The 26,408-nt window shown below is 49.4% G+C and overlaps 1 protein-coding gene across 1 annotated transcript in view; it reads right to left on the reverse strand.

Moving 5' to 3' along the window:
- Positions 1 to 5,793: 5,793 nt before the first annotated feature.
- The window catches only part of LOC103919802 (neurofascin-like), a 54,548-nt gene continuing 33,933 nt past the window's right edge, over positions 5,794 to 26,408 (reverse strand). Inside the window, 7 exon segments of the mRNA XM_009327364.1 lie at positions 5,794 to 6,067; positions 8,339 to 8,350; positions 11,953 to 12,022; positions 12,614 to 12,745; positions 22,237 to 22,419; positions 22,450 to 22,462; positions 24,356 to 24,363. Coding sequence (XP_009325639.1) covers positions 5,836 to 6,067; positions 8,339 to 8,350; positions 11,953 to 12,022; positions 12,614 to 12,745; positions 22,237 to 22,419; positions 22,450 to 22,462; positions 24,356 to 24,363 — 650 coding nt within the window. The 3' untranslated portion in view covers positions 5,794 to 5,835.

The following is a 26,408-nucleotide window of genomic DNA, read 5'->3' on the forward strand; positions in this document are numbered from 1 at the left end:
CTGAGCTCTGAACCTGGCTGTTGGGAGATGCTTCTGAAAACAAAGCATCCAGTGTCTTATTGCTGCCAGTCTTGGCCCAGGGCTTGTGCTGTTTTGCCTGGATAAACCAAGGACTAACAAAACGTTCTAGCAGGGTAGCAAAGGAGACGCTGAGGTGGTTTTTAAACCACTTGGTCAGATTTTCTTCCGCAGAAGCACTTGACCTGCTGGAAGGCTGTGCCGCATCTCCGCAGCGGTGTTCAGGCTGGGCAACGCTTCCCCTTCGGACGGTTTCAGGGGAACATCCCTTTGAGCAGCCTTCCCTTCCTGGGGAAGGGCCGGCGAGGGAGCGCGGTGCTGGGGCAGGCTGTGGGGCTGGGGGTCGCTGGGGACCGGCACGGTTTTCCAGGCTGCGAAGGGCCACGCGTTCGGTGAGCGCTCGCCCGGTGCTGGCTGTGGGTGAGCAGCGGCGCCGGCTTTTACCTTTTGAAAGCTGACGGAAATGAATTGCAGGCTTAGCATGAGTTTTGAACAATGTTTTATTATATGTTTAGTGTTCTCTATACAAAAAAATCCAGTCTTTTCTTTTTACAGTGATTCAAAAAAATGATATCTGAGTATTTTGGCCTCCTTTCATCTCTCATGCAGTCGGTTTATAAGTCCTTATATTAAACATTTTTTCTGTAAGTCCATAAATCTTCTTGCTGTAAACTGTTAATTTTACAGCTTCAGCTATACATTTCTCATTGGAACAAGTGGGTTAACGCAAAGGTGTTGTTTTTTGCTTTTAAAAAAAGGCAAATAAATATGTAGAATACTTTAGAACAACCAGGAGGTTTTACAGAGAGGATGGATGGATGGCGATATATTTACAAATTAAAGAAAAACAAAACAGTCCAATACTTTCTTTCTGATGTGAGCAGGAGGAACGAACATTTAAAACTCTGTACTGCGAAGGAAGGAGTCTGTTCTGCGGGTTTGACACGGGGTTTAGACTGCGTTTGACAACCAAAGCCCGATGCCCACTTGTGAAGGACATGGAGAGACAGGCGCTGCTGGGCAAGGGGGGAGCTACTGATGCGGTGGGTTATTTTGTTAGGACCAGAAAAGCATCGTTATTCTCATTAATAAAACAGGTCTTAGTGCAAGAAATAGAACGTGGTCTTTTTTTTTTTCTTTTAAACAAGGTTTGTTTATTGCTCAACTGAAACGGTTTGCTGCTAGTACACAATTAAGCCTGGTACGACGGACGTTACGTTGCAGGTTGAACTCGCAGCTCTGCTGGGACCTGCGCACCGAGGAGAGGTGTCAGGACTTGCCAGGACGGCCGGTGGCATGGATGGGAGCGAGTGCTGCGTGCCAGCTAAGGCACAGCAACGGGCACGGCTCCGGTGACGGACGGTGCTGCGCGGCTCTGCCCTCGCACCCGTCCCGCTCCCCCGGCGTGACAGTGGCGGGAGCTGCGGCTCCTGCTCAACAGGTCCATCTCTTGGGTCAGAAGTGACCGTAATACGTGGACTCGGGGTCTGTCATCTGCGAGAAGGCAATGCTGGCAGGGGATGTGTTGCGGGGACGTCATGACCTGGTGTCCAGACAGGACAGACGGTTGGGGTTTCTGTGAGCGGGATTTCAGGGCTCGTTACCAAAACTCGATTTTTCCCCGCTGCTTTTCTGTCACTTACTGCAACATCACTTCAGGGAGAATAGGAGCAGCCTCAAGATCACGTAAACATGGCCAGCGTCCTCTCACATCCCACGCTTGCGCTCCCGTGGTTTGTATCAGCTGTTGTACATGTGCAGGGCTTCAAATAGCAAAAGGCTGCGTGTCGGGGGGGGCAGGCTGTGTCCCTGGGCTGGGATGCAGCAGGCAGAGTCTGGATCCGTCTCTGGAACATGGATTAGGTTTTGGCTCAGACCGTTTTTGAAACAGGCTCAAGTTTTCAAGTTGGGAGTTGGACCCAAACTGCTTTTTCCCCAGCTTCTGAGAGCACTTGATTTTGGGTCTGGCTCTTCTTTCTCTTTTATCTCTTTATTTATTAAGTGTTGGCCCCGAATTTAAACCCTTTATGAAGATGTGTCTTCTGCAAAAGAAAAGGTGAAAGCGTGCCCTGCTCCAGAGAGGCTGTGCAGATCCCAGAGAGGGACGGTCGGCCCTGTGATGGAGACCGACCCCTTAGGAGGGCTCCTGCCCTTCGAGCGGAGGGTGGCTGATATAGGGATCCCCCGAGCCTCTCTGCTGATCCTGGGGGTTACGCTGCAGGTAGTGGGAGCCGAGGTGACTGGCCCGTCCCCTCCAGAGAGGGACAGCTGGGGGTGGAGAAGCAACGCAGCTCCCGCGGGGTGACACTTGGGGACAGGCAGACACAACCACCAGCACGGCGCGCATCCAAACAGGCAGAGACGTGGGCAAGACCCATCAGCACCACCGGTCCTCGTGCGGGGTCTCCATCCATCCCCTAGCGCTCCAAGGACACTCGCTGAGCAGAAGCGTGGCTGCGGTGCTGGTGTGGGTGCAGCCTGGCCCCGGCTGTTTCTGGGGGGGTGAATGCATTTTGGGGCGGCATGGGGTCACCCTGTCAGAGCTGTGGTGGTTTTGGTGGTTGGAGCAAGTGAGGGCTTTGCTCCCCGTGACGCAGTAACTGCACGTGCAAACATCTACGCAATCTTTATTAAAGGGAGTAAAAAATGTTAAACTCATGATGAGTTTTGAACTTAATGAGAATTTTCTTTGGGCTCCAAAACTCTAGGGGGATTTAAAAAAAAAAAAAAAAGTTAAAATTTTAACTTTACCTTGTAATAATTGAGTAATTTTTACACCAAGCCAATACAAGCCTCCAAGTAACTTACACCGAGCCGTCTGTCCACCGGGCCCTCTGCAGACATCTCCTTCCTTTTCTGGTTACTTAAAGTAACGTGGTGGTAGGACTCTAATTGCTTTTGTGAGACTTTTTGGGGTTAGGACAGGACTAGCTGGGCTGGGTCCAGCTAATTCCCTCCCCGCTTGCCAAGGCACGCTGCGGGACACACGCTGCAAAAGTACAGGGAGAAACACTTCTCCATTTCCAAATGGATGCTAAGAGGTTTGCTCAGTAAAATGGTGGTTAATGACAGGACAGAAATACAGGCTTTAATATAAATGGCACGTAATACAGATACATGACACAGACCGCCCTGCTTCCAGTAATGCCTGACCAACTTTCTTGAGGTTTGGAGGTGTTGCGTGGTAGCCAAGGGTCTTGTGGTCCCCGTTAGCGGTTGGTCCACAAAGCAGCGAGGATCTGGTGTGCTGGGTGTGAATGAGGATGCGCAGCTCTGGCGGCAGAGGCTTTTCCACAGCGGAGGCTAGAGTTTCTTTCTCTCCTCATTTCCACCAGGGCTTGGGCAAGAAGTTACGCAAACTCAACATTGTAAGGACAGCCGTAGGCTTGGGAAGTGATTATCCCCGTGCCCAAGGGCTGCGTTACATTTGGCCTGGTGCGCTTGCTTAAAAACCGAATACAATTGGTGCATGTCCTGGGAACGGGCTGGGAGATGCTCTCCTTAAACCGGATCAGTGACGAGTGGCAGCAGTAGAAATAGGCTCGTTGCATGAACGCGTTTACACTGCCGGTAACAGAGCAAGACGTGTGGCTCCTACTCTGTAAGATGACAGGGATGGAGGACCCTGGCAGAGGGGTTCCTGTGCTGCCCTGGGGTGGCAGGAGGTCCCCCAGCTCTGGGAGGGGGCTCTGCCTGTTAACACCAGCCTAAACCCTCCTTGGCTGGTATGGTGCATGTAACTCCTTTGCTGTTTGGTTTGCATCCAGCTCTGTTTTCTCTGTGTGCTCCAGCAGTAGGTGCTGCGTGGGTGCTGACCGGGTCCGGGCTCTTCCCCGAAGCGCAGGATAGTTGTGCCATTAGCAGCTTAAAGAATGTGGCAAAGTCCATCTCAACAATCCATATTAGTAGAAGTATTCTTGTTAGCAATATGTCTTCATAGCAAACCAGCTTGAAAGCTAAAAGAATAATTGCATTAATCCTATTGCATTTAATCCATTATGCTGAACAAAAACGTCCTCCTTAGAAAAAGAACTGAAAGAAAAATCCATCCTAACATCATTCGCCGTCTGTGAAACGTTCCGAAGAAACCTGATCTCTTTCAGCGAAGGTACCTTTGGTTTCAAAAGTGCAGGAAGTGGGAGAATACACATGGCGTTGGCCACTAAGTACTGTCTATTATAAAACTCTACCTTCTACAATGATCCATGCTGTCTCAGCTGGGAGAGCTGCCCAGGCATCCTACTCCTACTGGTCTGGCGGATCGAAGACCATCGCGTTAGGGGTGCGGAAGCGGTGGGGGAATAGTATCAGTTTATTAAACTTCATGGGAAGTTCGAAGCTGTGTAAGGCATGTGAAGGAGCACTTCTATCCGAGACGCTTTGTTACAGTGTGTTAACGGGTTAACTTAAATCGCGTGTTGTCTTGATATGTAAATAAGATAGCGGAGGGGAGTCCCAGGGTGCAGGCGCTCGCTCGTGGAAAGGTCTCGCTCAGGCTGATTGATGGAGGGGGGGGGGAAAGGCCACTGTCAGAAATGAGGAGGAGAGTTTAGTGGAAAACACTGTCGATCTGGCTCATCCCCAGTGCCTGGGGAAGATGTGGACCTCGGGTCCTGCGCTCCTGCCGTGTGCCTTCCTCCCTGTCTCCCGAGGGACGCGCGTCCCTGAACGGTTCACGCTGCTGATCGGGAGCTGCGGTGCAGGTCAGCAGCAGGGGATCCCCCACCCGATCCTGGGCGGTGCTTCTCATCCTGGCCGGGTGGCTTTGATTTTTAAAAATAAGTGATTTCTGGTCCCCTCATCCTATGTTAATACTGGTCCTGCTTCCGCTCCCTCTTTGCTACATAAGATTTATGGAGTTGCCTTTAAAAGAAAGCAGGCATGGTCTGGGGGCAGTTTCCCCCCAAATTCTTGCAAAGCAAAGACTAAACCAAAATGGTTTGCCTGCGATTACCCAGGCAAGCAATGCTGTTATCCTGGGCTCGGAGGGTGGGCAGCACCTGACTGTCCTTCCATGAATCCCACAAGCTCTTCTGCAACCTCTTGTCCTCTGAGGATGCTCCGGAGCCCCGTGGGGGTGGCGGGTGACCTCCCCTTGGGCTTTGCAGGGGGGACAGACCGCAGAGCCTCAGCACCAATGCGGGTTACGGTGTCAAGGGAAGCCGTAAGGGACCTGCTCTTTCCTGCATAGGTGCTGCTTGATCTTTCAGGAAGGAGGTTGTGGCGCTGACTACTTTGGGAGAGGCTACAAGATGCTGCCGTGAGGATGGACGTCTCAGTAATACAGTGCCGTGGTGTCATTACCCAAAGATCCACCACTTTCCTCCTTTCATGCATTTCTGTTGCTCTTGCTACTCTGCCCAGGCCCCCCTCACCCCTCTTTCCTTCCCAAAACTCTTTTTTTTTTTTTTTTTTCTTTTTTTTTTTTTTTCTTTTTTTTTTTTCTTTTTTTTTTTTTTTTTTCTTTTTTTTTTTTTTTTCTTTTTTTTTTTTTTTTTTCTTTTTTTTTTTTTTTTTTCTTTTTTTTTTTTCTTTTTTTTTTTTTTTCTTTTTTTTTTTTTTTTCTTTTTTTTTTTTTTTCTTTTTTTTTTTTTTTTTCTTTTTTTTTTTTTTTTCTTTTTTTTTTTTCTTTTTTTTTTTTTTTTTCTTTTTTTTTTTTCTTTTTTTGTTTTTTTTTTTGTCATTTTGTTTTTTTTTTTGTCATTGTTGGTTGGTTTCATTCACACGTTTCTGTTGGAGGTAGTGGCGGCGGCGGCTGTTGTTTAACCCCCATCCACTACAAACACCTCAGGCTGTTTGTGGTTTCAGTGCATTGCGCTATGCCAACGAGTAGATAGCATTGACTGGGGAGGTGGCTTCCGAGCTCTCGTTGCCTTCGGTCTCCTCTTTGTCCTTCTTCACCGTGTACTGGCCGATAAAGGAGCCGTCCTCGTTAAACTGCCCTTCGCCCCCCTCTCCATAGTCCACCAAGCTATCGTCACTCTCCTGCTGCTTTATCGTGCCGTCCAAGGAGGTCTGGCTGTTTGGCAGGGGTTTGTTGTCTTCGTCGCTGGGTAGCAGAAGACAAGACAGACACAGTAAGGGTTGAGAATGGGCCTTACAACCTCCACCCAAGGTCTGGATATTCAAAAATAAATCCAGTGTGCAAATATACTGACCAGAGACCACAAACGCGGGGTGCTCTGACTGCAGACAGCAAGTCACGATGTGTCTGACACGTACGTGAAGGTGGGGAGACAGCCTCCGCGGAGGAGGCCCACAGCTGCCGGTGCAATTGGTGCTGTGGTTGGTTATTTCTGCAAGCCCGACCTTCATGCTTTTTCTTTTTAGAAAGCAATTTTTTTTAGCCTGTATTACATACGATGCTTAGATCAGTCCAACTGGATGTACGTTATAAATATCCTTTCCTTGTCATTGCTTATATTCTTTCTTTCTCTCAGCATTTTAGCCAACCTTGGTGTAACCTGGTTTAGTGAGGTTTGTTTCCAGATTTCCTTGCAAAAAACACGCTCGGCTGTTTAGATAGCTACATGCAACGGGGAGCACTCTCAAAGCACTGCGAGGGGGCATGTATAGGATGCCAAGTTCTGTGCATCTTCCAAAACTCGTGGGAATTTACCTTTCCAAGCTTATTTCTGAGCATCTGAGCTTGTTTGCTCAATTCTTTATCCTTTTCTCTTTTTCACTAGAAAGATTAAGCCAGGTCACTTAAAAAAGAAAAAAAAAGTCTGACACACAGGAAAAAACCAACCCTTTAAAGAAACCCTTTTAACAAAAAAACAGGGAAAAGCTTTTTTCTCTCAGGAGGGCAAGGACTGGTATCTCGTAAATACGGATAACATTGCATGGAGGATGAGAGTGGATTGGTATATAGAAAAATTAATTTTCATATCAACTAGTCCTTAGTTCACGTTTGATCTTACGTCTAGCATGCAAATTCTGTAATATTCCTTATGGTATTGCATATGTACCTTAAACATTTGTCCTCCCACCTCCATTCCTGTCTTTTTGTTGTTGTTGTTTTAGCTTGGGACTCATCAGACTCACTCCCCAGCATGGCACTCTACTCTGTTCTTTATCTTTCTTAAAATGGGTAAAAGTACTGGGCTTTGGTTGCAGCCCTTGATAGTCGGTGTCCACACGAAGGTGTTTGCCTCTCGCGAAGGCAGGAGAAACACTTTGCTTGGGCCAGGGAGCAAAATGCTCTTCAGCTGGGGAAGGCATTACATCTCTTTCATGCCATGTAATTAAAGGCATCAGCTCCCTACAGTGGGAGAGGAATTTGGTATCCCACAGTACAACACCAGCTTTCTAATGTATTTCCTTATATCAGCGCTTTGTGAATTAAGCGATAATACAAAACCAATATTTGAGGCCTTGTGTTAACTTGGCATCACAATAAAAAATAACTTGTTAGCTTTGAAAGCAGCTTCTTTCTGGAGGAAGAGAATTCAGTCTGCAAGCAGGACTGCCAGTTAGAAAGCCCAATAAATGCCAAGTAGAGAGTGGCAAAACCCAGATCCCTTTATTTGCAATATCCTTTCCCAAGGTTTGGGGTTCAGTTAAGGCTGAATCTAGAGCCAGATTTTCCCTAATGGGGGGTTTGCAGCACCGAACACCCCGACAATGCGTTTCCCGAACCTGCCCCCTGGTTTTACCTCTCTCCAGCACAATTTATCCTGTTAGTGCATTAGGAGGGCGAAGCAGATACTCATCAGCATCTTGATGCCATATAACCCTGTTAAAATGGATTTCTGTGGGGTTTGCTGATGTGTGCATTAGAGAACCAGAGCACCCAGATGAAAACCATTTGGGAAACGTTGTCCTGAGTTGCATAAATCATTGAGAAGAGGGGGAGGCTTGAGCCAGAGGGTGGATTTTCAGGGCTGAGACAGAGTGGGCAGATTGTTTAAGATGTAGTGGTTTTTTTTTTCTCGTGTCCCTTGCCACCGTCCCCTGGGTGTCCGGCATCAGGGCGCTGAATGCGCCGAGGGCATCGCCCCCAGGTCCAACCCTTGGCTGGTCCCGCTACACCAGGAGGGATCAGCTCCTCGAGCGTGGGGCTGGGGGGGCCTGGCTGGCGCTCGGGGGTGTCCCCAGCCCACAGAGCATTTCCAAGCAAGATGCAACTGGCTGGACGTGGGGGTACCCCTGATGCCAGCAGGAGTTAGAGGGATCTTGTTTAATGTGTTAGGTGGAGGCAGGTGCATGGGAATAGGGAGGGGAAGGTATAGTTTCAGCTATAAAGAAATAAATAGCTAGAAGGAAGGAAAATAAAAAAAGCTAAATGTGCCGGACTTCTGGCAGCACGTGGTCCTACCTTTCAAGAGACCTTCATGGTCCATGTGGATAGACCAGGTGAAAAGGAGAAGAAAGAATGGGAATAAAACAGAGAGAAGCAGAAAGAGCCTGATCAGAGAGAGATATGATGAGGTCTGCATTTACAGGGGCAGTGCTAAAAACCGAAAAGAAACGTCTGCATTCCTCATGGAGCTAATTGCCTCGTTATACCAAATGGAGCCAGTATAATTGTTCAGAGCTGGATGAGCCTCATTGGCTTCCCCGAGAAAGCTAATACAGAGCAGCAGCGGATGGCGCAGGTGGGAAGCGGGCTGTTTGCCGTCAGGCTGTTCAGAAAGGGCTTGTGGTTGAAGTTCATTAGCGAGCGGCTGTAGGGAACAGCGGTCGCTGCTGGGGACCGACATGCAGCAGGACAAGGGCCAAGTGAACGGGGTCGCTCGGTTTCCCCTTCAGGCTTCTGCTGGGTTTCCACGAGTCATGCACCAGTATCACGGTATCTGTTGACAAGCCTACACCTCCCCAGGCTGCTTCGCCAGACCTCTCCTCCCCTCGCTAGGCTCAGAGGACGGCACTGTGTCCTCCTGTCTTGATGTCTGCTGAGATGGTACATTTGGGGCAAGCCGGCACTGCCTGCAGCGTGTAACCTGTGCCGCAGGACACTATCCTGAACTTGAACTGGAACCCAGAAGCTAAACCCACTCAACTTCCCCTTCCCAGCGGCCAGGGTTTCCAGCCGACTCCCCCACGTGCAGCTTAAACATTTGGTATAATGAGGCACAGTCACTGGCACAGAACATTGTCCAAGGATAATGGTCTCCTGCTTTGAAAATAAGCTTCTCAGCTTAGCCTCTGCTCAGGAAAACCATTATTCTGTTAGTGGAACAGAAAGATGTGACAGTATCTCTTAATTATAGGCTGCAGAGATTTGAAAGTTGCATGCACAGGGCATTAAGGATGTGAGATATGATGAGAGCATATCAGACATGCTATGTGGAGGTGGGGAGGGAAACCAATGAAGAACTCAACGTCAGCTCAATTCCTGTCCTTGCTTGAAATACTAATTGCTACCCTCCCTGAGCCTAACATCGCAATCATTTTGCATCTTAATCAGCCAACAGTGTTTCATATCAATCCTTCAGGTTCACCTTCCTTTCTGCCTCCTTGAGGGAAGCCTCCTATTACTTCTCCCAGGAAACCTGTTGTTGCTGAGAAGGAGGGGGCAAAGTTTATGCGTTGTTGGGGTTTTTTTTTGTTGTTGTTCTTGTCTGATTGGGGTTTTTCCCCATCTAGTCCATGGGACAGTGTGACTGAAAATGGGGGAGCATCTTGGAGCTTGGTTGTTGCCCTTCTACCGACCTCTGCCTTTAGCTTGCAACCTCTTGGGAATGGGGCTGTCAATAAAAGTTTGAGCTTCAGCTAAGCAGAAGCTGCTGTGTAGTAGGATGAAGGATTTACCCCATTCCTTCCCATTGCCTGGAAGGCAATGTCCCTTGGATGGTGCTTGGGCAGTAAATGCAGCATTGCCGACTGTCGCAATGCTGCCAGCCATGCCAAGAGCTCGGTTTTCCTTCTACGCAAGGCAAACGGTCCCTGGCAATGCAATTGCCTTAGGAGTGACGGGGGTGAGGAGGTCTTGATTGTAACCACCTCAACGGACTCTTGAGAAGCAGATCTCTGAAATCAGCGCGTACTGCCAGAAGCTCGGCTGTGGAGACCTTGTCTGAGATCCAGGTGATGGAGCTGAGCCTGTAGGGTTGTGTGTGGGTAGCTCCTGGGCGATGAGATGTTTCAGGCTTGCTACATGGTATTTACACCATCCCACAAATTTGGGAACCAAGAGGATCCCTGTCGTGACTCAGAGCATTAAGAGGGCTTGTTTTGGTCAAAGTATGGACACCAGCTGTGTAGTATGCAGTTATGTTTATGGCTCATATCTGTACAAGGAGTACTGCCTGCACTTGTAAAATCATGCCTGGGAAGAGATGCATTTGATCCGGGGCAAAGCCTGTGACAGGACCAGGCTGAGCTAATTTTTTCTCTGCTGTTCTCTGTGTCACGGCCAGGAATCCGAAGGGAACATCCCCAGACTCCGTTTTATATGTGGACTTGATGTAATTGCCCTGGTGTGGCTTGCCACCACTAGAAGTGATAACCAAATCTCGCGGGGAGGTGAGGAAGGTGTTGCCCCCTCCGGGTGTTGTTTAGGGCAATAAAGAGCGGCGACCTTTTCCTACAACATGCCGCTTATTCTGGTTCCTGCTGGAGTGTATTTGTATTCTGTATCGTGCTATCAGAAGACTGGGGAGCTTTGGGCTTACAACATCCTTTGGAGAAAAAGAGTCGCTACTGAAATAGAGTTACCGTGCTACTAACAACATAAATGTGATCGTGTTGAGGGCTGCAGTTGTTCTACTTCCAGTTATGTATTGTGTGCAGGCAGATATATTCATCTTGCTTCCTCTAAAGTCTTTGGCGGAACACGTGTTTCTTGTTACATCCCTTACTGAAGCATAAATAAATTCTTCCTATCTTTGCTACCTCGGTTTGTAATGCTAGGAGTATCGGTAGTGACATGGGGTTTAGTTAACCCCTGTTTTGAAGTCAGGAGAAAAATTCCTGCTAGCCTAATTGGGCTTTGGATCCAGCTCAGATGGGAAAGGTGCATTTTAATTCTTTAAAGAAAAGCAAAATCCACTGTAGGTGCTCAAAGGGCAAGCTGGTACATCCCTGTCCTCTGTCAAGTGTGGGCAATCCAATGAGACCTGACATTGTTACCTGCTCCGGCACCTCGGGGGCAACCGTTAACAGCAGCAGAGCCGTGAACGCTGCATTGCACGTGAGCAGGCTTGGGAGAGCGCTTGCCCCTTTCTGAAATAGCCTGGGAGTTTTCCTGGAGTAAAAATGGGTGCTGCTGCTCTTCAAAGGATGCCGTTTTGTGTGAAAGCAGCTGAGTGGAGGTGAAATCGGGGGGGAAATCGGAGTGGTTTTAGCAGAACCGCTGCGAGGCTGTGCTGCAGCCCTCAAAGGGTGTTTCTGTAGGGTTTGCCTGGGGACCTTACAGAAAAGCCTGGACTGGAATGCAGGCAGACACCCAGATCAGTACTCCTGCACGCTTTCGGGGCTGATCCAAACACAACTTTGGGCATTTCTCCCCTGGATACTCTCTTATGGGTAGGAGAGAGGCTGAGCTACAGGGTGATATACCTGAAATATCCTCAGGCTGCTTCAGAGTTTAATTTTTTTTTTTTTTTTTTTTTAAATATGTGCGAGGAGTGCCATGAAGGTTGATCTGCACCTGGGGAGAGCTGTGTCCCGGGTAGCTGATGCCAGAGTCCCAGCTCTCTGCCTGGACTGATCCTCCCAGGCTGAGACAGGGAAAGGAGGAGACCTTAGCAGCATCCTCGCAGCCTGGTTACTCTTCCAGGGTTTTAGGGGGGAAATGTTTCCTTTGGTAGAGGACTTGCAGAGGGAAGGAGGCAGGAGGAGGAAGGTGGGAGAAATAATTTAAGAGGCTGTGTGGCACCGCAGTGCTGTGGTTATGTGGAGGGGTAGCGCGGTGAGGTCTGTGATGGCTGGGAGTGGGGCTGATGGGGAGACGTGGTCGCGTGGGTACACATGCCAATGGAAGCATACCTGTAGTCAAACGACCCATCTTCTACGTTCTTGTCTTCGGGATTTAGATGCTCATCTTTATTGTCTCGTACTGTAAATAAGCACATCCCCAACATTCACGTTAAAAAGCAGTACAGAAGATAAAAGCTTTATGAGACAGTAACAGCAGCTAGCATTGAGGCTGCCTCTGTGAAATCCCTGTGCGGTGAAGTACAGCTTTTCATTGACTCGGTAAAAAACCTGCACCTGGGAGGGCTGGCAAAGGGCTCGCACAGGGTGCTGCTGTGGCGGCACCAGGGCACAGGCCCTCCAGATAGCGAGAGAGGATGCATTAATTGGTAAATTTTCTTAAGCCTTATCTTTGCTTTGCAAAAATTTAATGAGATTTTTGCCTGAAAAGATCTTTTTCTAGATGAGGACAAACAAATTTGCAGAGTAGAGGCTGGGTCATGCATAGCAGGAGTGTTTAGCTCCGCAGCCTAAAGCCTGCGCAGCACAGAGCCCTCACCCGACCTTTAATTAACTGAAATGCTTCCCACTAATAATAGTGTTCCCACTACAGAGAAAGAAAAGCCCTTGTAATCACAAGCATCTATCTGAGAGCAATACAATTTGATTAGCCCCCAGAAGCCTGGAGATGTTTAAACCATGAGCACAAACGATTGCCATGCAGCGCTCTTACCTGGATATTTCCCGCCTCTGCTCCTCTTAATGAAGCAGACGATCAACAGAATAAGGACCAGGAGAGCTATGGCACACATCAGCCCGATGAACCAGCCCTGCGTTGCGATGTCCACGTGATTCTTGGTGTATGCTGGGAGGAAAATCGAAAGACAAAAAAAGCTGTAAGGGACAGACCAGAACCACAGAGGGAAACAGATGAATAGTGAGACACAGTCCACCGGTTTAGAAATTATCTTTAGCGCTGCATTTGTGTGTCTGTGTGTGTATTGACCGGGTTATCTGAGATTATAGCACAGGGATCTGTGGCTTTTTTTGTTTCTTTTTCTTTTGTGGTGGTGAGTCAACTCAACGTTTTAGCAGGAGCTACAAACAGCGAAGGGTCACAACATAAAGTAAAACCTAGCACAGACCAGTGAGAAAGGTACATCGCAAATAATGGCAAAAGAAGCTGGGTAACAGATTTGATCTTTCATTTACTCTGTCTGAAAACTGCCCTGGAAGCGAGAAGGTCTGAAAGAAACACGCCCAAGCGGGTCCAGTCCCTGGTGTCTGGCGAGGCTGAGCAGCACCACTGGATCCAGAGGGTTGCTGAGCCCTGAAGGGCTCATTAGCAGCCTCGAGCTGGGAGAAACCTGAATCCTGCGGGGCAGCCTTGCCCAAGCTGCAGAGGCGATGGGCAGTGGCTCTGCTGCCGCCACCGCCAAGGTTCCTGCTGCCTTTGGGTGGCCGCGGGGGGTCTCCAGGGCTGAGAGGGGACTTGTGGAAGCCCACCAAGCCTTGGCCAATGCGCGAGAGGGGACACAGCGGTGGGAACAGCTCTTCGAGGAGTGACAGCTGGGTCCCAGGTAGTTGAGAGGTGGTCTGACAGCACTGGAAAGTCTTTTCTTCTGGGGAAAACTCTTTTATACCACTGCTTCCAGCGCCCTCACAAGGCTTTTGAATATTAATATGATTAATATCAAGCAAGGAGGATTCTTGTTCCCCAGACGATGCTCCGGCTCCTAACTGCCGTGTCCTCCCTCACGTACTCTGCCTTCTTGTTTGCAGCTCCCATACACGGTCAGACAGACAAATCTGTGTCCTATAAATAGCAACGAGCTGCCATTTTCTGGCTCTCATTGACATGCACTTCGTATTCAGCAAGACAGAGCAGAGGAGAAAATAACCTTCAGCGCAGCAGGGGGGCTAAATTTAACCAGACTGCAGTGCAAACAGAGATAGGTATTCCTGGCAGGAACGTGGGAGATCTGAGCTGGATGGGATTGAGTTGGGATTTAGCGGGCGTTTGCCTGAAACGGGCAGGACTGTGCAGCGAGCATCCTTTTGTGGTGCCCATGTGACAAAAAACAAGATGGTGCTTATAAAGAAAGCATAAAAGATAACCCTCTGTTAATGTATGCTGAATGAAAGGCCCACGTAAAAGAGGCAACAACTTCAAAAATGGGTGGAATTGGCAAACTTTGCTGACCCACACCATTTTAGGGTTGTAAGCGCGTACTTATTCCATCAAAATTGAACCCAAGAGAAGAGTTGCTTTCCTTAGGATGAAATCTAAGCCACGTTGTCAGCAGATAAGTGCAGCCAAACTGTGACAAGGAAATTCGCAGATAAAAGAGGGGAACGACGAGAAAGAGTACCATTTGCTAAGAAGTTATGTCGGATGCTGAACGCTCTATGTTTGTGAGCAGCACCGGGCTCCCGGGGAAGCCGGGTGGAAGTAGCTGCCTAATGGTGCCTTGGCTCCCTTTTGCTGCTTTTCCCTCTAACGCTGCCACATTTAATATTTACCTTCAGTGCAACCTGAGCTACATAGTCTTTGAAGATGCACTTTTTATGATGGAGAGAATGAGATTATAACGGAGTGGAGCTGAGAACCGGATTCAATTAGTTGAGTGCTTGGGGAGGAAAGGGGAAGGAAGCTTTACTGGAGAGCTTTGAAATGGAAAAAGATTGTATTAGCAGTCCTGATGGGATGGGATTTCTACAGAAACCAGCGCTAGGGGAGAAATAAGGGGGTCTTCAAAGTACGAAATGCAAAAGCAGCCTGAGAGGTGGGTTTCACACCACCCATGTGGGTTGGGGCTGAGTTTTACAGGGAGGGAGGATTTTGAGTACCAAGTCACCAGGGGATCTTGCAGTAGAATTGTGGCACTGCCTATCACCAAGGTGGAGGTATAATTGCCATCCTTCCCAAAAAAGCAACACGTGACAACAAAATTATAGCCACAGCAATCTTGTATTTAGAGTAAACGAGTGACTGTCATTGCAGCATTCAGAAAGAGAAGATTAAGTACATGGCTGTCAGAGAGGATGTTTTGATTTGCTTTAATGTAAGGCCAACACCAAGGGGAAATAGTGGAAAGCAGCTGTGTAATCGAACAGCTATTGATTTGAAATGCAACTGCAGTGACTTTTTTTTTTTAAATTAATTATAATTCTGTGGCAGAAAACATGTTACCGAACAGTCATAGTTTATATGCCAGTAGCAAAGCTGGCTGTGTTCCACCAACAGAAGATCAGCAAAATTTTTGTCTGTCTTTGTAAAGCAGACCATTGGGTATGTAAAGTCTCACTAGCTCCAGCCTTTGCATGATCCTCTTCCCAGTGTTTGTACAGGCTGTGGAACTTTTTTTATTATTATTTTTTTCTAAATTTAGAAGACCTCTTTATATTAAGCCGTTTGTAGTTTTGAAGTGTCCTTTACTACTGGAAGCAACTCTGTTGGGTTATTGAGCTGTCGGTTAATCAGAAGCAAAGTCAGGGCAGTATCCTGCAGCCACAGTGCAGGTGGACTACGTATTTACCTCCCCTCAAACTGAAGAAGCCTTTAGAATAACTATTTGCAAAACATTAAAACACAAAACCCACAAAAAACCGAACAGTGCTTTTTTGTCAAAAGCATTCCTCATGGCATATGATTGTCAGCGGGGGCTGAACACTCGTGTCAGCAGTATCCAGCCAGCAAAGAAATAGATCTGCAGCATTTCTGCATGCAGGGACGGCGATAGCTCTGTGCATCCCACAGTGAGAGGGCTCAGGTCACCACTCGGCCTCTATCACAGGGACAAAGGTGGCCCCATCCTTTAGTCTCAATGACAATATCAGTAGGAACCCCTCAATTACAGAAAATAGATATGCCGCGACTGCCAGCATCAATCAGCCAAGGATATTAATTTCTTTTCTCTTCCTTTCTAATGATTCCTGCCCTTTGGTGTCCGTTGTGCAGGGGGCTGCCCCCGCTCCCCTTAGATCCCCAAGTGGGTGAAAGCAGGCGAGAAAAGAAAAGAGACGGGTCCGGATTGGGAAACAGTTAGGAATAGTTGGGAAATAGTGTCCGGAGCGGCACGTTGCATGAGATGGATTTGGGGGCCTGTCGAGCTGGTGGTGATTTCTGAGACAGGGGAGGGGTCCAGAAGCAAAATTGGGGGTGCAACATTGCAGCCGGAGCTGTCCTGGAGAGAGTCTGACCACCCTCTGAGTTGAAAATCGGCTCTTTTACTTGTCTGGGGTCAGAATCAGCCTCTGCAATGTAGGAACAGGCTGGGAGCCCAGGGAGTCGAACCCTGCAGACAGTTTGCGTGTCTGCGAGCCGAGTCCTGCCAAAGCAAAGCTGTGAAAACTCCCGAGGCGAGGCAGCCGCGCCGCGTGACACGTACAGCAGCGGAGCGATGGGGGAAAAACCCCAGTGAAAATAAATCCTTTCTGAAAACATGACCCCCTGCAAAGCCGCGCGTGTTCCAGGGGCTGCTGTGCTGTGGCTTTGACCACATCACAGGGCGGCAGAGCAGCCTGAGGAGGCACATCAGACCTCAGCGCGGGGCAGAGGCAGGACAGAGCCAAGGTCAGCGCTCGCTGCTTATTTCTCAGTGTTGGGCAGCATTAGACATGCAGAAATACTAGCAGTTGCCATCTGTCCCTATGTCATCTTAGCACGTCAGAGAATTACTCGGCGGCATTACGGCTTGCCAAATTTTTGGACACCAAATACGATGTGCACAGGGGGTGTGGGGAGAGCTGCTGCTCCCCACCTCCCCCTGCAGCACTCCCTTGCTGTGAATTACATTTTCCTTTTGCACTCCTCAGCGAAGAGACTGGTAAGTGCTTTCCATTACATGGCTGGATCTGAGCAAAATAATTTTAGTTCTTTGAAAATCACAGCCTCTACCTATTACATCTGTCAGTGTGGGCTGCTCCAGTGTTGCTTGCTCCTTGGTTTTTCAGCTAAGTGTTTAGACCGCGCTTTGACAGGCGTTGTGCACAGATTCCTATGGCAAAACCCCCAGGTGAATACAAGGGAAGTTACGGCTGTTTTGATTTACTGAAACTCATTGAGTGTGAACGGTGAAGTTTCATAAAAGCGTAAAGCCCAATTCAATGCCTGTGGAAGTCAATAAGGGTATTTCTCTGGCATTTGGTGGGCAGTGTAGGAAGCCCATAATTAGAAAGCTGTAAAAATCACTCAGGTGCTAAACTTGGAAAATTGCTTGTGCAATTAAATGGGAAGTTGCCAGAGGAAGCGTACCTGGAGGATGAAAAGCCCTATGCGCGTGCCACGCGTGACTCTGACCCGAGGTCTTCTGCAAACACCGTGTTCCACCTCCTCCCAGTCCTGCCCCTCGCCTGCATCCCGTCACCACTCTCTCTCCAATTGCCCCTCTGCTCCCGTAACTGCGCCGTAACCTGGAGCCAGATGCGTGCACGCTCTCCAGGACCAAAGCAACCGCCACGAGTAGCGACGCGCGTGTGAAAAGTGCAAACACACGGTGGCAGGGCTTTAAGCAGAGCCGCGTGACATCATAAGCGTGTTCTCTACCCTCCTTAAAGACCCTTTCCTTCAAAGGGCTCCCCATCCCCTCCTGGGGGTCTCCTTCTCCGTGCAATGCGGAGCGACCTCCCGGCGATGCTGGGGGCGGCTCTTTAATAAGGGCAGAGATGCGGGGGCTGCCGGGGGCGGGGGGGGTGGATGAGGGTTGTTCCATGCAGTCATGGTCAAACCACCTCCCGCCACCACGCGAATGACGTCGGCGGTGATGGATGTGACATGCTTTGGAAACGCACCCCGCGGCAGGGCTGAAGCCCGTCTCACCTGAGCTGGTGGTAAAGGTTATGTACGAGTGTTCGCTGGGGCTAGACCATATGGGGAACACCCACAGCTTGTACATCATTCCCGGCGTCAGATTCGCCAGCTGCACAGAGGAAGGGGTCTGAGCTTTAACAGGGATAGATTTCTCTGTCTTGTTACCTGAGAAACAGAAACCGCACATCAAACCCAGCCGCAGGAGGCTCGGAGAGATTACTGTGTTGACACTGCAGGCAATGCATTATACTATCCCTAGCCGCTGAGCAGAAATAATACCGCTTGATGGTCAAGGAGCTATTAATGGCTTCGTGATTATTACTCACTGAGAATAGAAGAAAATCAGTGATGCAGGAATATGGTGTGGGTTTTGCTACATCCCTGCTTGCCGTACTGGAAAAAAATACCGGTAGCTATTCAGATCTCTTCCTTCTTTTAAGACCCGATAGGTCCTTTATCTGCCCAGCCTCAGGTTTGGATATTTGGGTGTTTTTCCGCAAAAGGTCTGGAATTTGCCTGGTCCCGCTCAGCTGGGTGAAGGTGCTACAGGACTCGGTAAAGGAGCCAAATCTTGTGCTTTTGGGAGTGTTATCTGTGCACCAGTTTTGCTGGTAGGTTAAGGAGGCTTTGAATGAGCTGGACGTTGCGTTACATGTGCTGCAAGACTGCTCGCCCCAGCTGGCAGATTGCTGCTTTTGGGGGCGAGAAGGGTCTAGTCCTTCAGCTCAAGGAGGGATGCTTGCGGGTTGATTGCTCCCAGGCTCTGTCCAAGGATGATCTGTTCTTTGCACTGTGCCGGGAATCGTTTGGTGATGAGCTTAATGCTGAGCATTAAACCACTGAATTCTAAGAAAGCCTGCAGCGGGGCTTTGGTTTGTGGCTCCGGAGGTGTGCGCCTCTGAGTTCATGGAGTGCTGTGGGGAAGGAGAAATGTGGCTTTGAGGCCAAAAGCATGCTGCTTGCTTCAAATGCCACCAGAAAGGGAGGAGAGGGCTGAAATCTCTGAGATTTCCTCCCCCTTGGCCAGGTCCTGATGAGGGTGTCCCAAGGCATTGCTGCTGCTGCAGCCCATCCCGAGCGCAGACTCAGCACGTGGGCTCTGGAAGGGCATCGCCTGCGCTTCGTCCTTCCCGGTGATGGGGGAAAAAAACAGGGCTGGCGGCAGGTGGTTTGGGAGCTGGGCTACTTGGCATTTAGGGCTTGGAAAGCTGATGTGTATCCTGAATTATGGAAACCAGTTCAGAAGGGGGAAGGCTGAGCACAGCACAGCCCACGCTGCCTAACGAAGCCCTGCAGGCTGCGGAGCGAGACCAGGCTGCGCGTTAGAAATTGTTTCAAGGAGAAAGCAAGGTTCTCTCTTAAACAATGTTGTAAATAACCAAAAGTGGTTTGCTGTTAATGATTACGCCTAGTTGGTTTATTTTAAATGCCGATATAAGACCAGCATACCAGATGATGTGAGGGCTGAAATGGCTGGGAAATAAAGTCGGAGATAAGCAGTAGTCATCACTGCCTATCTATAAAAAAAAACCCAACCAACCAACAACATGTAAACATCTTTTCTAAACAAGTACTAAAACGCGAGATACTGGCTTTGAGTTCCCAGACTAAGTACGTAGCCTTACAATTTTAAGAGACAGTGATATCTGATACGACAGGAGGTTTGGGATCATAGATGATTCTGCCAACTCCAGGTTCGAGAAGCCCGTCTTCAAAGGCATTTAAAACCACTCTCCAATTTCTGTAGGTTTCATTCGTTTTCCCTTAAAGTTTTGTCCCCTTTCATATATAGATATATAAGGCTCTGTACGTTGTGACCACATACAGCCCAGCTCAATGAACGGTTCACAAATGGACAGCCTTGCTCATCATCTATGTTTCACAAACATCTCGCGACAGCCGGTGCAAGGAGGGGGAATCACTTGTGAATCACCAGGATTAGCTCCGGTGCACTCTAAACAGCCATGACCACGACCTGCCTTTTCCTCCTCCCCCACCCTCCGCGTGGCCATAGAGCATCATTCCACACACAGTAATTAAGACCGAGTAATAGGTTGCAACCGTGGGAGCTGGCAGGATCTCTAATGGCATCACCACCCTATAGAGTCCCCACGCGATCTGATGCTTACTGGTGATATACTTAACCACAAAGTCAGTTCCTGCAGAGTAATTGTGGCTCCAGGTGATGTTTGCCCAGTTACTATTAGCCATAGCTCTTATGTCCCATATGGACGATCCATTGGTGGCTGGTGGACAGGTTAGAACAGGAGTTAGTATTTTGGATTATACACGAACGAGACCTCATCTAGCATCTGGTGTTGGTAAAACCTTACGAAATCATTCCTGAAGTTAATGCTTTGCTCTCGACCTACGAGCGTGCCTAAGGACGTATCTGTTCTGTTCAAGATCCTTAACTGTAAACTTTTGGGGAAGTTTGGTAGCAGAAGCTCATTGCGTATTGGTGTTTAAGTCCAACTGCACTCAGCTTATCTTTGGAGTCTGAAGACTTCTGTGGCACATCCCTGAGGATTTCGGTCAGCAGGGAAATCTCCTGGCTAAACTCGTGCCCAAACGGACGCGGGAGACGCGTGCATGAGTGCACACGGACTCCCTGCCACAACCAAGAAGGAAAGACCGGGAGAGAATATTGTCATGTTACTGGGTCTAGAGACAGCCAGCGGGGCAATGAAGTCACTCGTTTCTGATTTTGAAGTTAAGGATTGTCGACGTTGCTTTGGAGAGCGGATGAACTTCATTTCTAGCGAAGTAGAGCTAATCCACTACTTTAGTGTGCGTTTAAGTGATGTCAGATAAGTTACACCTTGAGTTTGTTATTATGGTTATTATTATTATTATTTACTTCAGGGTGTAGCTCAGGTTTTGGTTCGACAAAATACAGATTAATAACTCCAGTCCCTGGGATGAGGCCAGCTATGCGCCTTTTAGGAAATTGCAAGGACCTGATGCTGTGGGGTCAGGGACGTGACCTAGAATCCCTCTTACAAGTACAGCCTGCGCTGCCACACAGTTGCCCTGTCTGCCCGCATTATGGCTCAGCCTCTTCCCTCGTGTCCCCGGGGTGGTTCGGGACACGCGCGGTTCCTCTTGCAGCTCCCCTTTTCCTCCTCTCCTTGCTCTGTGGCAGTGCGTGCCTCACCACTTAATTGCCTATTTTCAATTAGCAACCTTTTCCCGTGTAGTCATTTAGTAGTGACTGTGTTGTGTTAGCGATCTTGCTTCGTTACTAAGACCTCATATACAGTGACGAAGCTGCATCTGTGTATCTTGCACCGGTTTTTAAGCCGATTTTGTTTTGGCAGTGCAGCTCCCTATGTGCTTTCCCTCGACTTGCAGTCAGCAGCTTCTCTGGCTGGGGAGGTGTGTGGTGCCACAGGCCGGAACACAAATGCACGTTTCTTAGTTCAGGTCTGCGTCTTTAATAGGCAAATTAGTGCAGAGCAGGAAACGTGCTGCTGATTCGCGGGTCTGTTTTACTGAGAGCATCAGGTGGAGCCTGGTCCTCCCAGCATATGGTTTTGGTGGGTTTTTTAGCCATCCTGAGCTAATCTTATGCAAGGATATAAAGAAAAGGGGTCTGAACTGCTTTAATCAAATTCCTTGAGTTAAATGGGTGTCAACTTTGATATTCATCACTATTCTCTCCTCTCCCTCTTTATGAAGAGTTAACAAGGATTTCTGTAGCTTTTGCACTTGCGTTTTTGAGTGTATGCTATCAGCTAGATAACTGAACTCTTTTGATTGCGTTCCCTTTTGCTACTAGTTTGATTTATTTTTTAATAACCTGAATATAACTATGCATAATTATTTATTAACTGTAGATACCATTATAGCAGTGTTTTAAAAACAAGGCTCAGCAAGATGCATCTCTGTATCTATCAGTAAAAGACACATAGTAGAGAATATTCCTCCACCAAAACAGGGTTTGATCACCCTGTTCTAGCTGATTGCATGAGAAGTTTGTCTTGGCCTAATAAATACCTGGCACACACCTGCGTGTTGTAACTTAAATACTTCCCCAGCTCTCCTGTGGGCTACGGCTAGGTTACATCGCAAAGAGCAGTAGCATAAACCAAAAGACTCGTATAAATGATGACAGGTCTCTTAGCTAACAGTTGATGTGCTAAATTTGAAGCGACATCTTCTATAATAGTAACAGAACCCCTTTTTAATGGCAGTAAGATACGAGATAATACTTTTGAGAGCTTTTGTAGGGTCTTCCACCTCCTTCCCAAACACTGAAGCTAGCTCAGCATCGTGACGCCCCGGGGAGGGCTGTGTTATCCCTGAGACTGAGACCAGGAGGGTGGCACAGAGACCACCAGACCCCCAAATTGCCGGGAGCCGCTTGTGCACCTCAATTCCTGAGCCTGTGCCAGGCTCCGGCTCCTCACAAAGCCGTTCCCAAAGCACGGGACGTCTTAAATTTTGCCTGTGCCTGTTATTAATCCTTGCTCTGAGCAAGATGCGGGGAAGGTCCCAGTAGGGTTAGAGGGAGGGGTTAGAGGAAAAGGAAAGCGCAGTACCCAACTCCTGCTTTGTGGTGGCTGCCGGAGCCCTCTCTGTAGCTGTTGTAGTGCTTGCGACGGTGGTGGCGGGTAGAGTGGTGGCGGCTGTGGTGGTGGTGGTAGTTGTGTCGGTGGTGGTGGTAGTTGGGGTTGTTGTAGTACTGGTTAGACCGATTGTAGTTGGAGGCAACTCAGTTGCAGCTGGGAGAGGGAAACACTGGCTTTTTAGACGAGGTGGTATCTCCTCAGGGCTTGCACTCGCCATCCCCGACGGCTGGACGTGCAGGCACACGAGAGAAAGCAGAGCAGCACAGCACAGAGGTGGGGGGGGGACTGGGGAAGGAGGAGGCAAACAGCACCGGGAAACACGAGGCCGAACCGCTTTTCCCGTCCCCGTGCGGGGACGGCCACGCGCCCGGCCGAGGGGCAGGGAGCGAAGCTGGGGGCGAAGAGGGGCAGCAAGCGGGGGGCTGCCCCTGGCACGCTGCTCCTGCGCACCCACCGCCTGCGGCCCACGGTTTGATCCCTTTTCCAGGGCCGAACGACCTGCTTCTCTTTTGCCTTTGCTCTGCCGCCGGTGCCCCCCATCACCCTGGGCTTAAATTGCATGGAGGGCATGGAAGGACGAAAGTGAGGGGTGTTTGGGGGGTGCACAGGGCAGGCTGTCCTTGCCCCATTATCCCCCGCACAGAACTGCGCTGAGAGCACTCAGGGCTCCCTGAAATAAGAAACAGGATTTATCTCTTAAGAAAACATAATAATCCCATTTGTCGTGGGCCAGGCAAGCCACAATTACATTAATTCAGCAGCCCCTGGACTACACCTCCAGCATTTTTGAGCTGCCAATTCAGCCTGCGGCTTCTCAGCTGTTTTCCTTCCTGGCTCGTCTCTGTACTGATACTGCAGTCTGGTGATGGAGCGGCTTTAGCATTAATGTGGATTTTAGCTCCTTGGTGAGTGATTGATGGTACTTTGCCATCGTTGCCCCTCACAATTTACATTTAAATTAGGACAAAGGGGTTGGCACACCCCAAGCTGTCCAGGGGGACAGTCTGAGCAATTTGTTTTCTACATAGCTCCCCCCGGCCCCCGTCCACATCTCACCTGTGCTGTATTTCCAGAGCAAAGGGGTAAATGTGCACTTTACGCACACGCCCCGCAGTGTGGTTGAGAGGGTCCTGAACACCACAAAGGAGAGTGCATTGGCTTGGGCCTGAAAACCTGCCAGCAGAAAATGCAGCTGAAATGCTGCTTAAACTACCTAGGGTAAATGAGCAGAGATTTACCCTGTGGCGCTTGCATTAGATTATATTTACTTACTCTTACTGTAGATCAAGGGATTACAAATCCCTCTGTTAGGCAAATGAAACCGGCTATTTTAAATATCACCCACAAACAAGAATAGCTCTAGGAAAATACTTTAAAAGGTGTCCCAGAACCAAGCCAGGGCTTGCTTTTTCACCAAGTCCATCCCCAAGGAGGGCCAACCCCTAAAACCTCAGCCCTTACAGAGATCCAAAAGCAGAGAAGAGCAGTAGGTCACTCAGTCCATCTCCCTACCGACCGCAGCTGCAATAAAACCACAGTTACCGGCGCGTCCCGAAAACACCAGCCCACCCCAACATGTGCCCAGAGAGCAGCGCTTCCTCTCCGCGGTGGTACCAACGCAGCATCGCAGCCAGCCTCATGCAGCAGTGCAGCCACCAAAATAAAGCACCCTCCTGGCACAGCCCGTCGCTGCCCCACGGCCGGGCGAGGGGCTGGGGGGGGGGAGCGGAGATGGTGGTGACAGGGAGGGGGGACCCAGCCTGGGTGGGAAATGGCACGGCTTTGTCCTCGGGTGTTTGTAGTGTAGCAAAGCCCTCTCCAACCTGACCCAGCCGCGGCAATAGGGGTGTTGGGGGGTTTGCTGTTCTGCATTTCTTTCACTCGGTTACTGATCGAGGGCTTTGCTCTGTCCTGAGGCTATAAGTTACGAAAGCCTTTCTTGGGTTGAGAAGTATTAACAGCCATCTTTGCTGATTTATAGCGGTTTTTTGGAAGGTTAAGAGATTAGTGTCACTAGGTTAATATCACCATTAACCCGATTAAGCTGCAGCTCCTGAATAGGTTTGCAATGTACACGATCAAACAGCACCGTAGACGCTAGTTATTAGCTAACGCAGCCTCAGGGTTTCCCCTGTGAATCCCTGGCTCCCCTCTAAGAAAAATAGGACCCAACAAGGCACAAAGTAACTTGCTGAAAGGCTGGAGCTGGTGGGAAACCTAGCACAACCCCCAGCTCCCAGGCCTGTTACACGTCTCTGCATCATGTCTCTCCCGCACAGCACCTTCGAGGACTGCCTGCATCACCTAGCACTGGTGTAACAGCTTTAGCAGGCAAGATTCAGCTTTAATGCTCCTCTAGACCCTGGATGGGAAGAGATTAGCTGGGATAAGTCAAAGCTTTGCTCTCTCTTGTGTAGGGTATAATCTTTATGTAATACATGCAGATACACATGCATGCAGGTGAGGCTGCAGTGCCAAGACCCTCCTGGATGCTGCATTGACAGGAGCAATTCAGCGTTGGTCTGAGCTGTGCTGCTCAGCTCCGGCTGATGATGATGGCAGGCAGGATTTGCCCACACCTCTCCAGCACTCTGGTGGAAGCGATCCCCGAGAGCAGGGCTATCACATTGCATCAGGATAATGCGGGCTCGCTCCCGAGCGGGTCCCTGCGTGAGGTCGAGGAGGGGGGTGCTGGCACTGGGGATAAAAATGATCCTGGCAGGACTAGGAACAGGTAAAAAGTGGGATCGGGTGAGTCCGGAAAGCAATAGTTCGGAGAGGGGAGGATGGGGAGAGCGTCTATGGGCAGCACCGTGCTGCAGGATGGGACCGGGCGGTGGGAAGGCGGCACTGCGGCCGGCCAGGGCTCCCGCAGGCGTGGGGGGATTGAGTCGTAAGCTGCCCCGGGATTCAAAGCTACCGCCTTATTTGTGTTTGAATAAGAAATGTATGCGGGAGAAAAGCTCAGCTGGGAGATTTGGGGGAGAGAAGATAAGGGGCATTTTCTAGGCTTTGAAATCCATCCCCTAATGAGAGCTGATTTCAGTCTGGGGGGAGATAAAGGCGGTCTTTGACAGAGATCAGAGCACTCCGGCGTCCCCTGAAGAAAAGGGTACCCCGCCACGGGGGAGCGGCAGGGAGCATCCTGCGTTGGGCCGTGGCCCTTCCCCGGGATACCTGGGGTCCCCCGCTCGCTGCCCACCATGTCGGGGCTAATTAAAGAGTGAGATCACTGCTCCTGGCAGCAGAAGGGCGGACCGGGGGAGATGGAGGCCCAGGCTGGCATTTCCAGAACTGCTTGTTTTGAAAATCTAGAAATCACACATATCCTTCTAAAAATGTGGTTGCAATACTTCATCAGGTATAACGTTTCTGAGCTTTGCAGAGTAGCTGAATTTATTTTTCTGCGTTCCCAACGTGAGGTTTCACTCAAGGGCTTTGACAACAGTTGCCTGAAGTTTAGGTACCGGACCGAGCATCTGGCATTTGTGTGATGGGGAAAAAATTCCCCCCCCCCTCTCTGAAAGCAGGAGACGGTGCAGAGAAGGGGCTGCCGCTTTCCCAATTGCAGGGCAGAGCAGCGCCCTGAAAACCAGTGTCTCAAGCAGGCTTGAAATTGCCCCAGTACACCCAGGAAACCCAGAGGAAAAGCCAGCGACAGCAATTCCCATTCTCTTGCTCCCACCTTAGCCTAGCCCATCTTCCTGGAAACATCTAAACGACCGTGCCGCTCATTAATAGGCCCCATCTTTGCAAGGCAGAGATTGCTTTTTCTGTCTGCAAGATGCATTACCCTTTCAGGTAATGGAGACCGAGGGGCATGGTGGGGAGGAGATCGCTGTTATAATGGACAGGGGACGCAGCAGTCTGGCTGTAGCAATTAATAGGCTAAGTAATGAGAGAGATGCTTGCAGCAGGACGGCCGTGCTCTTTGCTGCAGTTCGGCTCCTGTGACCGTGAATGGGCCAGGAAAAAGGAGCCCAAACCTTGCTCAAAAACTGTGTGAGGCTCAGATTAGGAAAAAAAAAAAAAACAACTGAGAGGAAAAATCATAAAAGCAAAAGGGGGATATTTAAAGAGGGAGTCTCTTAAGAGGGGGACTCGAGTCCCGCTCCGAGTAGTGTAGCAGTTCAGGGAGTAGT

This window comes from Pygoscelis adeliae, unplaced genomic scaffold, assembly GCF_000699105.1.
Source record: "Pygoscelis adeliae isolate BGI_AS28 unplaced genomic scaffold, ASM69910v1 Scaffold197, whole genome shotgun sequence".
In the NCBI taxonomy this organism is placed as follows: Eukaryota; Metazoa; Chordata; class Aves; order Sphenisciformes; family Spheniscidae; genus Pygoscelis; species Pygoscelis adeliae.